Source organism: Dendrobium catenatum, unplaced genomic scaffold (genome assembly GCF_001605985.2).
Source record: "Dendrobium catenatum unplaced genomic scaffold, ASM160598v2 fragScaff_scaffold_1082, whole genome shotgun sequence".
Classification (NCBI taxonomy): domain Eukaryota; kingdom Viridiplantae; phylum Streptophyta; class Magnoliopsida; order Asparagales; family Orchidaceae; genus Dendrobium; species Dendrobium catenatum.
The window spans coordinates 1142406-1154891 of NW_021319544.1; the positions used below are offsets into that span (position 1 = coordinate 1142406).

General features: G+C 34.7%; 1 protein-coding gene across 5 annotated transcripts in view; it reads left to right on the forward strand.

Moving 5' to 3' along the window:
* The first annotated feature begins 204 nt into the window (after positions 1 to 204).
* LOC110109151 (protein GFS12) overlaps positions 205 to 12486 on the forward strand; it is a 29164-nt gene continuing 16882 nt past the window's right edge. The window contains exons 1-4 of one of the 5 annotated variants that reach the window (XR_003701982.1): positions 205 to 519; positions 3884 to 3918; positions 4030 to 4086; positions 4197 to 6464. Coding sequence is in view for 4 of the 5 variants with exons in the window: in XM_020840089.2 (XP_020695748.2) it covers positions 388 to 519; positions 3884 to 3918; positions 4030 to 4086; positions 4197 to 6464 (2492 nt within the window). In the remaining variant the exon portion in view is untranslated. Of the gene's footprint in view, positions 520 to 3825; positions 3919 to 4029; positions 4087 to 4196; positions 6465 to 12486 lie in introns of all 5 variants that reach the window. The other 4 variants (XM_020840089.2, XM_020840090.2, XM_028698411.1 and 1 more) reach the window with 4 other exon arrangements.

The following is a 12486-nucleotide window of genomic DNA, read 5'->3' on the forward strand; positions in this document are numbered from 1 at the left end:
ACTTCAGTGTCCTCGTTACCATCTAACAACTACTTGTTAAAATATCTGTTAAGTCATTTATGCATAAACATCTTGCATTTTGGTTATTTTAATTTAAATTTTAATTATGGTTAACCTACATAATTTATCTTAAGCAGTGCCCTAATTAAAATTCCACCAAGTCATCCCTTCTAAAAAAAATTGAAATGAATTAAATTCAGTCTTAGGAAGTTAATCTGCCGGGTTTGAAAGGGTAACTTCCTCCGGATTACCAGTAGGATTGGCTGCTAGTGATTCGCAACCAAAATCACTTCTTTCATTCTTCTTCCAGCTGAAGCAGCCGTCCCATACTCGGGAGTACGGGGCTTCGGCGATATCTTCTACCACTTCGGAGTAGAAAAGGTCCCAATGTCTAGCGACGTGTTGCCGTGCTTTGAGTGTTTGCGGCGGCGAATCGAGTCTGACATATCACCTGATATCGTATTCCTCTACGGGATCTCTGATTCCGCTCTCAACTTTGGTTCTGCAGCCGTTGTTCAGGTCTTTACTTTCTCGCTACATATTCGTTCTTCTCTGCTTCGATGTCGTTTTCCTAAATGTTCTAATTAGAATCGTGGTCTGCTTCAATTTAGAAACTTCCCTCCTGGTTAAAATTTGTTTTTTTTTTTTCTGTGACTGAATGAAGGAAATTCTACTGGTTTCAATATGAAAATAACTCGTGAAGGCGATGTGTTTTCGATGCAAAATGATGTCTGAGGATAGTCCTCACTACTGCTCGCTTCTTGAAAGCTAGTCCTTGTATTGGTATTGAAATAGCAGCAATCTTGTTGAAGGCCTCAAAGTACATTTGTTGATATGATAATTTTAAGTTAGTTTGATTCTATAACTTGTGTACATGTTTATGTAGTTTGACATGATTATACAATGTAAAGCTCGTCAATTTCTCTGTTATTATTTAGAAAATGCAGCTTGAGATCCAAGCTTGAAAATTGGTATATTCTATTATTGGGTGTTTCCTCTTGTTTCTTTCAAGTAGGAATGGGCCTCTAAGTGAGTTAGGTACATTTCGACACAACAAAAATGCTGGTGAAATCCATTTCAGGTTTATAAATACTGGACCAAGAATGAGATCCGTATTGTGTTAGAGCTAGCCCAGAATGAATTGGTTCTTGTCGGATAAATACTTATTAAACTGGTTTATGATGATAAATGCTATGTTTATAATGTCATATGTTTTTTTCTATATAAGTGAAATATATGGTACTGTTCTTGTATTTGGTTTTCTTGTATCACTAATGACTAACGGGTGTCCTTCTTGTATCACTAATGACTAACGGGTGTCCTAGTACATCTTTATATAAGTGATACGGGCCGGTTTAGTTTACTTGTAGTTCTGTAAATGACTTTAGGTGGTCATGTTATTGTGCTGCTTGATCTGTATTTGTTTAGCCGTCATTATTCATGAGCTCAAAGTAGTATTATTCTAATATGTTGTGTTGTTCAAGACCAAGGATTAGGTAAATTTGATTTATTTAATTGATTGAAAGTGAATTCTATTATTTGTTTAACCCTTCATACTCTAGGTCAAAATGGAGTCTATCTTATCATCTCTATAAGCACACTCTCTTATGTAGAGTGTGGTGAGATTCCTAAGCTAAAATGGCTATTACATATACTATATGCCAGTGTTTTATTATTTTTGAGCAAATTTCTAAAGTATAAATGAGCTCATTTTGCATTTATATTCTTATGCTTGCTAGATTCAATCTCAAACTCCTCGAAATCTCATTTGGCTTGTTCATATAACAATGTAGACAAGAAAAGATGAATTGTAATGGAGTTGGAATGGAGCTATTCATTGAGTATTCTAGTTCACTTATGACCTTAGTTACTTGACAAGATGTTGTACTTGATTTATATACTAGAAAACATCATTAGCTGGTACAACATTACTTGTATTGCTATCATCATAACCCTTAACTTATAACAACCTAAGTGATCTTAGCCCTCCATTCAAAATTGAGTCATCTATCAGAAACTTAAGTGAGTGGGAATGGATGTGTCGCCTATCTTGAAGGAGGAATTTGCATCTGTGTTAGAGTTGTTGGTGAGAGTGTAGCTGGTGGATTCATACCATTGAGGGAAGAGAAGGATAAAAGCAGTTTAGCCATTGTTGGGTAGTGTGTTGTAATATCAAGAAGAAAGCAAAGCGATGCTATCATTAATGAGATTTGAACGTGAGAAAGGAAAAGTGGAGATATAGAAGAGATAGCTTTCTTTATTCAATATTAAATTTCTATGGTTATAATAGGTTTTTTTTTTTTTTTTTTTTTTTTTTTTTTTTTTAAAAGTTTTTTTTTTTTTTTTTTTTTTTTTTTTTTTTTTTAATTTTGAGATATAGATATGGTAGCATTATAGATTGTAGACTACTTTTTATATGGAGGTTGGAAATCAATCAGGTGGTTGAAGGCTTATGTTTGTGATGACAACATCAGTAGTGTTGTATCAGCTTGTGATGTTTGTGAGGAATAGAAGGTGAAGAAACTTCTTTAGCAACTCTTTTGAAACTCTTCTTCAGGTGTAACATGTAAAGCCGATCCGATAGGAAGAACATTGTAGAAGAAGTCGAAGAAGCTTTTTTAGCAACTCTTTCAAAAATCTTCTTCAAGCGAAGCACACAAAGACGATCCCAATCGAATTGGAATAATGTCGTAGAAGAAGGCGAAGAGGCTTCTTTAGAAATGGTGAAGATGACGGATCTCGAAAATGATCATATGTATTTAATTTGCAAAAGGAATGCATAGGCTGATATGTATTTAACTTGCCAAACTGACAGTGGATACAAATAGAAAGGGTTATTGGGCCCAATGTATGGTTATGATTTATAATTTATAATAGAAATGCATGGTTAAGATTGTGTTTGGGAAGAATCACTAGCGACACTTGTAATAGTAGTATAGATTAAATATTTTTGTCAGTAACAAGATAATTTTTGAGGTCAAATATTTTAAAATTGGAAAAAACTTGGATGAAAAAACCAACCTAAACTAACTAAACTTTAGCTGCAAGTTATGCGGGCTGTAAATTTCATTCTAAGAGTTTTTTATTCAATAATCATGAATTTCTCCGCTCATGCAGCCAATGGTTTTTCTGAGTTAGAAGCCATGATAAAAATGTAGTCTAAACTCTAACATAGTGCTATTATTAATGAAGATGATTAAAATTTACTATCCTTATTTATGATTATTTAAGGCTGACATCAATTGAAGATTTCAGTGTCTAAAAAAATATTAATTATGCTTTAATTTGATTGACATAATTAATTTAAAAATCATTAACCTGATATGTTAATTGATAAGTGATTATGATGATGTACATCAAAGTAATTTAGTTTTAATTATATTTAGTTAAGATAATTAACTCTTAGATGAATTAAGTATGATTAAATAAACTTATATATTATGTTCTTTAGTTTTTTTTTTTGGCCAAGCATGTTTTCTATTATTGTTTCTGCAAACAAAAAATAAGTAAATCTTACAGACGTATTTTTGTTCCAAAAAAAAAAAAAAAACACAAAAGACAAAATCCAAGTAAAAACCAAAAAAACAAAATAACAGAAAACGAAAATCAAAATTTCTTTTTTCGGTTTCTTTTCTCACAGCCCCAAGTTTTATCTGTAACAAGGACACCATATTTCCTTTATATGATACATTTGTTAAACAAGTTCCACTTTCATGCTTGTTTGATTGTAAGTCAGAGTGATAATGTTAAGGGCTTTCTATCTCTGTTACTTGTGGTCTAACAAGCTTTTTCCTTGAAACTGGACCATAATACATATATCAATAGGCAAACATAAGATATGAAGGATTTTTTAACCTGTATCCACTATGCTACTCCTCTGCAGATTTGTTCATCTGACACCGAAGAAAATGCTGTTAGGTAATTTTGATCTCTGCTCTAAACATATTTATTCTGTAGGTTACGTCTGATATAAATAATTTCACCCTTCATACCTCATTCTATTTGCTCTGATTGGCTTTTTTGTGGTAGTAGCGAGGATGCCTCAGCTCAAATTGTTATTGTGCAACTACTTGACCACCAGAACAGGTGCTTAAAAAAATGCGTAAGGACTCTTTGGTTCACTTCTGCTTTATTTATGGGAAAAGTATGATGGTTTAACCAGATAATGCATTTCTTCTCTCTTCGTTGGTTCACAGATTTCTGGAAGTCAGAACAGAGGAAAATGCACAACATCAAGAGATTAAATATTCATCAAAAAAATCTCTATGTGAAGATGAGCTCAAAGCTGATATTGTCCGTACAGGAGTTGCACCTTCTAATCATTGTGAAGATGGACCATCTTTACTTCATATTAGCGGAAAGAATCTTGAAAGTTCTTCCATCAATTCTTCTGAAAAGTTCTTGTGCCTTAAGATACTTTCTGTTTTGTCTCCTCATGCAATTGCCTGTCAAAGTTCCTTCTCTGCAATCAGTGATCTCTTCCAAAAGTATTTATCGGGTTCAACTGAAGATTATGTGATCTCATCACTAAATGCCTTTGTGGAAGGAGAATCGGCTGATCAGTATAGCTTAAATTTTCTAAGATTAGTTGGTTTCCCCTCATTTGGTGTGAATAGCATTCAACGTTGCCTAAGACACCCAAATATCGCACCTTTGTTGGGTGTAATTAATGCTCCTGATTATGATTATTTGTTACAGCCAAAGGCTCCTTTCACTCTGGAAGACATTCTTCATTACAGTCCAAATAGTTTGAAGTCAGATTGGCACATTCGATTTTTGATTTACCAGATATTCTCAGCTTTGACATACATTCATGATTTAGGAATTGCACATGGCAACTTATGCCCTTCCAGCATTCTGCTCTCTGGTTCATTGTGGGCTTGGCTGAGCCTTGCTGATATGTCGATAATGAAGCATAGAATTAGTGGAAATCGTCAAATTTCATCCTTTTCAGAAGGACATCATCGCATAGATCGCTGTCCCTGCCAAACAATTCATTCCAATCTGCAACTGTCGGTCTCGATGGACTGGCACTCTAATTTCTTGAAGTGGTGGAAAGGTGAACTGAGTAACTATGAATATCTTCTATTTTTGAATAAATTAGCTGGGAGAAGGTGGGGTGACCACACTTTCCATACTGTCATGCCATGGGTCATCGATTTTAGTGTAAAGCCTGATGAAAAATCTGATATAGGCTGGAGAGACCTGAAGAAAAGCAAGTGGAGGCTGGCAAAAGGTGATGAACAATTGGATTTCACTTATTCTACATCAGAAATTCCTCATCATGTTTCTGATGAATGTCTTTCAGAATTAGCCGTCTGCAGTTATAAAGCTAGAAGGTTACCGTTAAAAATACTTCGTTCTGCCGTTCGTTCAGTTTATGAACCTAATGAGTATCCTTCAAACATGCAGAGACTCTACCAGTGGACTCCAGATGAGTGCATACCAGAGTTCTACAGTGATCCTCATATTTTCTATTCCATTCATTCTGAAATGAGCGATTTAGCTGTACCCTCTTGGGCATCCTCTCCAGAGGAATTTATTTTAGAGCATCGTAGTGCTTTGGAGAGTGACCGTGTATCAAAGTATATCCATCATTGGATTGATATAACATTTGGTTATAAGCTTTCTGGTGAAGCATCTATTGCAGAAAAAAATGTGATGCTTCCTGTATCTGATACATCAGTGCCTAGGTCAACTGGACGTCGACAACTCTTTACCCGGCCACATCCTATGCGGCGACCTCTCAAGTCTTGGTCAGATTATAATAGCAACAAAGAAGGTAATAATATCCAGCAAAGGGTACAGAATGAAGGAATGGTGAACGCTAGTGAGAGATCAGATCTTGGTTATGCTTTGCTATCTTCAGCCAACCAGTATCACCTTTCAGATTCCGACTACTTGGAAAATTTAGAGGAGGCAACTTTATTTTGTGAGGCTGCACGTTCCTTAAATCCAGTATACAACTATGATAAAAATTTAGCTGGGAAGTTTCCTCTTGTAGATTTTCTACACAGTGTTTATCCAAACATGGATAAGTCAACCCCAAATATTTGGGGCAGGGCTAGTGATGCTGATGATGATAGTGATGCTGTAATTGACAATATTTATTGGAATATGGGTGATTTAGAGACAGCGGGAAAAAGTTCTTCGATGCCGCTTCCTTTTGGCTTGGGCGATCTTCTTGATTTTTTTGAAAGTGATGATAATAGCTCTACAGGCTTCCAGGAGTTGTTGCATTGGAGGCATTTGTCATCTCCTTCTGCAGATTATTCTGAAGATCTTGCTGGTGACGTATTTTCCATTGGGTGTATAATGGCCGAACTCTATTTGAGAAAGCCATTGTTTGATCCTATCTCCTTGTGTGCATACAAAGAAAATGGGGTGTTACCTGGAGCTATGCAGGAGCTCCCCCCTTGCATCGCAGTACTTGTTGAAGCAGCTATTCAAAGGGACTGGAAAAGGTTTTTGTGTTTTATTCCTCCATTTTGTTTTGAAAATCATGCTAAGACCAGTTTCATGGAGACTTTAATTCTATTCAATGGAATTATTTCTATATATATATATATACATATATGATCCAGCTTTTGCTATCATAATTGGAATAAAATGCGTATATCTCACGTTCACCTTCTGTTATTGCTTTATATTTTGTATATCCTTGCAAGTGTAAGTGTCAGACATTTAAGAAGTATATTTGCCTTCCCCCCATCTATCAATAATATACATCTGTTGCATGGGCTAAATGTTTTTATTTTCTGCACCTTTCCGTATGTCTTATAGTGTAATGCATATGTTTTCTTGTGCCAACTTTGGCGTGGGGGCACCAATACCATTTATTGATTTTATCATAACTCCCATTCCTTAGGCTAAACCAATATCGTTTTCCTTATATAAAATAGATTGCACATGATTTTTATAATTAAAAACCAGAATTGGAGTTAGTTCTGCACTTTTTTTATTCCTTCCAAAAGCTATCATCGTTTTTCCAAGCTTATTAGATGTGAGAAGGTTGAGGGTTAATTGTCTATTGTAGAATCCTATGCCAAACTCATGAAATGAATCTCTAATTTATTCTTGAGTTATTTCAATTATATTATGCAAGTTCAGATATTCAACATAAATATGCTTAAAATCGTTTAATGAAATTGCTACTTGTGGTCTATTTAAAATTGAAAATAATATATCTATATATATGAATGGATGATGGTGGGGGTACCAGCTATCTTAAGTTTGTTTCAATATATATATATATATATAGGCTATCAAATATGTTTGGATAATCCCACAAAAATAGGATTTCCACTCATGCCTTTGGTTTGCGACCCTTGCATGGTTGGAGATATTTTTGGGATTTTAATTCATGCTCTCCTTTAACTCCTTGTGGATTTTATGCAGCCTATTTTGTAGCCTCCATGTAGACCTATATGTTCATGCACCCAATCTATATTCTAGGCTTGATATGGGTTTGATTTTGTGTCTGACTTTGGCTTGAGTTTGGGTATGATGTGACTAACCCTAAAGTTAGTGATGTAGGACTACAATGCTTAGAATTTATTTGATGTATGATTTTTGCATGCTTAAATTTTAGAGAACAATAAACTTATATTGATTTTAAACGATAAGAAAAAAACAATAAGACGATAAAACAAGCTTAGGCCAAATCACATGCGTAGAGGTTAAGATCCTAAACTAGTCAATTACTCTAACGTTGCATGCGTGGGAGGTTTTCAACGAGAAATCCCTATGCTAATAATAATACTAGTCACTATGCAAGGATCCCTCACTCAACTCTCTAACTTACTATGTTTTAACCGAACGAGTTGACACAACCTTTGGGAATCCATTAATCCACAAGTTAAGATAAGACTCGGAAGACAAGTTTACCTACGCCAGAGTAGCGAATGGTTATTAAAATGGTACCAGAGCTTCTGGCCAACAGTCGGGGACTCTCTGGACAGATGGACAGCGACTAGGACAAACTCTGGACGGCTGGACAGCGATTAAACTTGCTTTGGACGTCAGGGTAGCAAGCTACTTGTCTCCGGAAAATCTCTGAGCAGGAAGTTGGGCTGTCCTTGACATTTGTACAGCAAGCATAGCTTCTTTGGATGGCGGGACAGCAGAAGGTTTTGCTGAAACTTTCAAACAGCCGCAGGGAAATCTGGGAGGAAAGGAATCTCACCTGAAAGGAAGGTTTGGGATGAGCTTTTGGGGAAGGTAGAGGATAGAGAGAGAGGCCGGCTATATGGGAGATAGGTTAGGGATTCTATTTCCAGGAGATGGTGTTAATGGATGGAAGAAAATATTCCAAATCTGAAATTTGATTGCAGTTTGAATGGGGAATTAATTGGGGCTCCTAATGAAATAGGATTAAAGAGGAGAGAGGTGGTAGGCCGGCGGCATCAAGGAAGGAGAGAGGTTTTAGGGAAAGGTTTAATGAGGCTTTCCTAAATAAGATTACTTAAATTAGGAGGAATTGATGACTCATATCTCCTCATAATTTAAATGTGAATTTTGAATTGAAGGGTTTAAAACTTTCCAAATATAGATCATACCCAATTAGGAAAGGTTTCAAATCTGAATTTTGAAATCAAAGTTTGAATTATTTTCCAATGGGGAAGGATTTATTTTGAAAAGGAACTAAATAGTGGGGACAAAGATAATCAAAGAGGAATTAAAATTTTGAAGGCAAAGAGGAAGAAGGGGGGGGAAGGGGCCGGCGGCATTGTAGAGGGGCATAGGGTTGGGGTGAGGTTTTATGAATTGCTAAATAAGCCCTTGTAGAAGAGGAAAATAATTTTAATCAATTTCATTTTGAAATTGATTTGGCTTGAATTTAGAAGATTTTCCTAAAATAGGATTCTATTTTAGGAAATAATTCAAATTTCAAATTGATTGAGAATTTGAATTTTAAGACTTTCCAAATGGGTTGGGAGGAGAAAAGGAAAGTAGTAAAGAGGGGTTTTGAATGTGGGAGGCAAGGGGAAAGGCCTATGGCCGGCGGCTATGTTAGGTTAGGGTTGGGAGATGTGGTGGTATGGAGGTGGGGGTAGCCAAGTAGGAGAGGTGGTGGGGGTATGGAGTTGACCGGGAGTTAGGGAGGTGGAGCTAAGTTGGCCGGTGGTTTGAAGGGGTGGAAGGTGGTTAGGCTGGGAGAGGAGGAAGGGTCTCTTGGTCGGTGGTGGAGGGTAAGGGAGGGAGGAAGAGAAAGAAAGGTAGCGAGAAAATAGCCACGAACCCTGACTCTTCCAAGGTTGGTGGGTGATCCGTTTATGCTCTCCTAGGGATTTCTCTCTAAAGCTCTCAAGCTCTCACACAAACACAAGATTGCAGGAATTTTCATTATCTTTCATTCATTAACTTCAAAAGAAATATAGGAGGCTTATATATAGCCTCATACAATGAAAGGGAACTAAAAGACGACATTGCCCCTAGGACTTGCATATGACAAAACCCTTATGGGTAAAACGAGAAATGTTAATAAAACAAGTACATAAAACAAATAAATAAAATAAATACATATGATGACTCAATAATAGATTGGCGCGATCGTGGCCGTAGATCGTTGGCCACGTCTCTGATATACGTTTCATGCTTTGATGTCCTCATCAGTTAGCCTACTGTTCGTGTATCCTTATGCTCCACCTATTTGGTTTGACAAGTTGATCAACGAAGCTCAAATTGCATGGAAAAGCCTCTAGGATCATATTTAAGTGTAATATTTTTTGTAAGGTCTTGTAAAATGGAAGTCCTTATTCCATACATGTACATTTCTATGTGAAATCATAGCATTTATATTTTAATATACCAAATTTCGTAAATGTTCTCAACTTTTGTGTGTGGTATCTGTGTTATTTATAATGAGCAGAATAAGGACATGTTTTAAAAAAGTCCTCGTTTACATCATTTACACATAACCAAATACATAATTTTATTCCATTACTTTTATCAAAATAAGGATATGTTTTAAACAATTCCTCATTTACCTCATTTACACTTAACCAAATGCACAATGTTACCTCATTACTTTTATCAAAATTGTACCTCTTCAGATTAATCTTTTTCTCAAGAGTATTATGTGTTGAACTATTATCCTTTCATTTGAGTCAAGGAATGATTTTTGTGAGTTGGCGATTGAGGACGTGGCTAACATACTAGAAGAATGCAAATCCATAATTTTTTGAAATAAGAGATAGCAAGTCAAAGCACCATAGCACATCACATGTTACATTGTATCATGATCTAACTATTTTTGTGTATGGTTATCACAAATCAGGACCCTATCAATATTGTTAATATTTAGGTTGCAACGTTTCATGATCTTATTGATGTTTTCCTTGTGATATTATGTCAAAAGAACTACATGATATGCATTGAAGGTGTGCAATTTGGGAAATATGTTGAAATACAAATATGAGATATGAGATATATAGTTAAGAATTCTAGAAATGATATAATCACTCAAGTTTTTATGTATTAAGGCTATCAAATATTACAACTTACAATATTTTATAAGTAAACTTCGCACTTATAGTGATCTTGTTGGCACTTTTTTAATGTTAAAGTGGAAATATATCATGATCTTATTAATAGTTTTATTGTGATGTTGAAGTGATGATGGTTATGAACATGGATCGATCTAATTTGTCCTTCGGAGTGTATCCCAATGTTTTTTTTTTCTTTTTTCCTTTTGCCATTTGGCAAGTTCTGTATTGCAAAAAAATTACTACGATATTTCATTTTAGACTTGACCAATAATATCTGCCTCAGTTGTGGCTGAAAATTTATCTCCATTAAATTGTTTGGTAACAATATCAACCTATAACTTAAAAAAAATCTCTCTAAAAAGGATCAAAGTGTCCCAAAAAAAAAAAAAAACTTCTAAAAAAAAAGCTCTCCTTATGCATAAAATCCTTATTAAACACAAATGAGTCATTCATTAAGTCACGGTATACTTTGTTGAAATCTTTATTACTGTCATATTATTCCTTACAATGCCAAAATCCTGGCTTTAACCTGTATTGTTGTAAAATAATACTACGCTGCTTAAAGCATCAAAATGTTCATTTTGAACTCCAACACGATAGTCAAGAACAAATGTATATTTTTGTAGAAATCTGACTCATTTAACATGTTTATGTCATAACCTCTTTTGTGAGTTCAAACATTTTAAAGCTTGTTGATTATAATGTAGGACAAATTCCTTCTGTAATATGTAATTTTTAGGATAGCTAAGTGTTTGAACAGTGGCATAAACTCTCGGTCACAATTTGAGTATTTCTATTTGCCTTGTTCAAGAAGTAATTAATACAAAATCTGTTGCAAGACATCTAAGGGTATGGTATGGGTTTATCAATCCAAACTGGTGTATGAAAAAGGTTTTCTCAGAATTTATTATCAATTAGATTACACCTGAAGAATTTGCATCCAACATCAAATACATTTGAGAAAAAAAATGTATTAAGACTTTATCATTGCATTTTTGCTGCTTTTAAGAAATTTTCTTATGAATTTTTTTTAGGAAGCAATAAGAAAATTGCCCAAAAGAAAGCCTAAGTATAGATGCATCCGTGCCCAACTACTCAAATTTTTAGTATGCTATATTTTTCTTATGGATTCCAGCCTTCATCTGCTTACTAATATTTAATGAAGTAAAAGTCTCTAAAATACATTTTATATACACATTAATGATACTAACTTAAAAAAGATTAAAATTATATATATATATAAGAAAATACAAAAAATATAAGATGCCAACTCCCTGTAAGTTTATTTGGAAAGTGATAAAATGTATTTTGAAAGTAAATATTTGATTGTTTATGCCTTAGAGGCCTTATTATAAACCCAAAATACTGAAAATTAGCAATTTTATCAATATTTCATAATTCTTAAAATTGATAAAATTGCTAGTACGCAAGTCAACAATCTTGGATTCCTACTCATATAAGTTTCCTACTCAACTTGATGACTCGGTTCCTGTATAGTACCAAGCCAAGAGAATAAGGAAACAGGCTGTTGATGTCCAACTATTGTAAGATGTCAAATCCCTGCTATGATACAACATCGATTGTAGAAGAATTAAAACAGCAGATGTCTAGCCACTGTAGGTAAGCTGCAACCTATACAGGAATTAGCTCATATCCTTGTACAAGGAAAAAAATTGAGAACATTAGAAGAAGCAAGTACATGTTTTGCAGAAAGAGAAACATGGTTAACAACAACCTATAAACGACAGGCAACTGGAGCTGATTCCAACAATAGTAACATTCACTAAATCTGTGGCAAATAGAAGCAATAACTTTCCCAATTAGTGGCTGGACATAAATCGAGAATTGACTACTGGAATAGAGGATTGAAAAGAGCTTTATCAGGGGATTTGATGATAGTTAAACTAATTTTCTTTGTAGTCTAAGCAAGATGACAAACTGACGAAGGAATCAAAATACTAGAGAACATATATTGTTCTCAACTAAAAAGTATGAT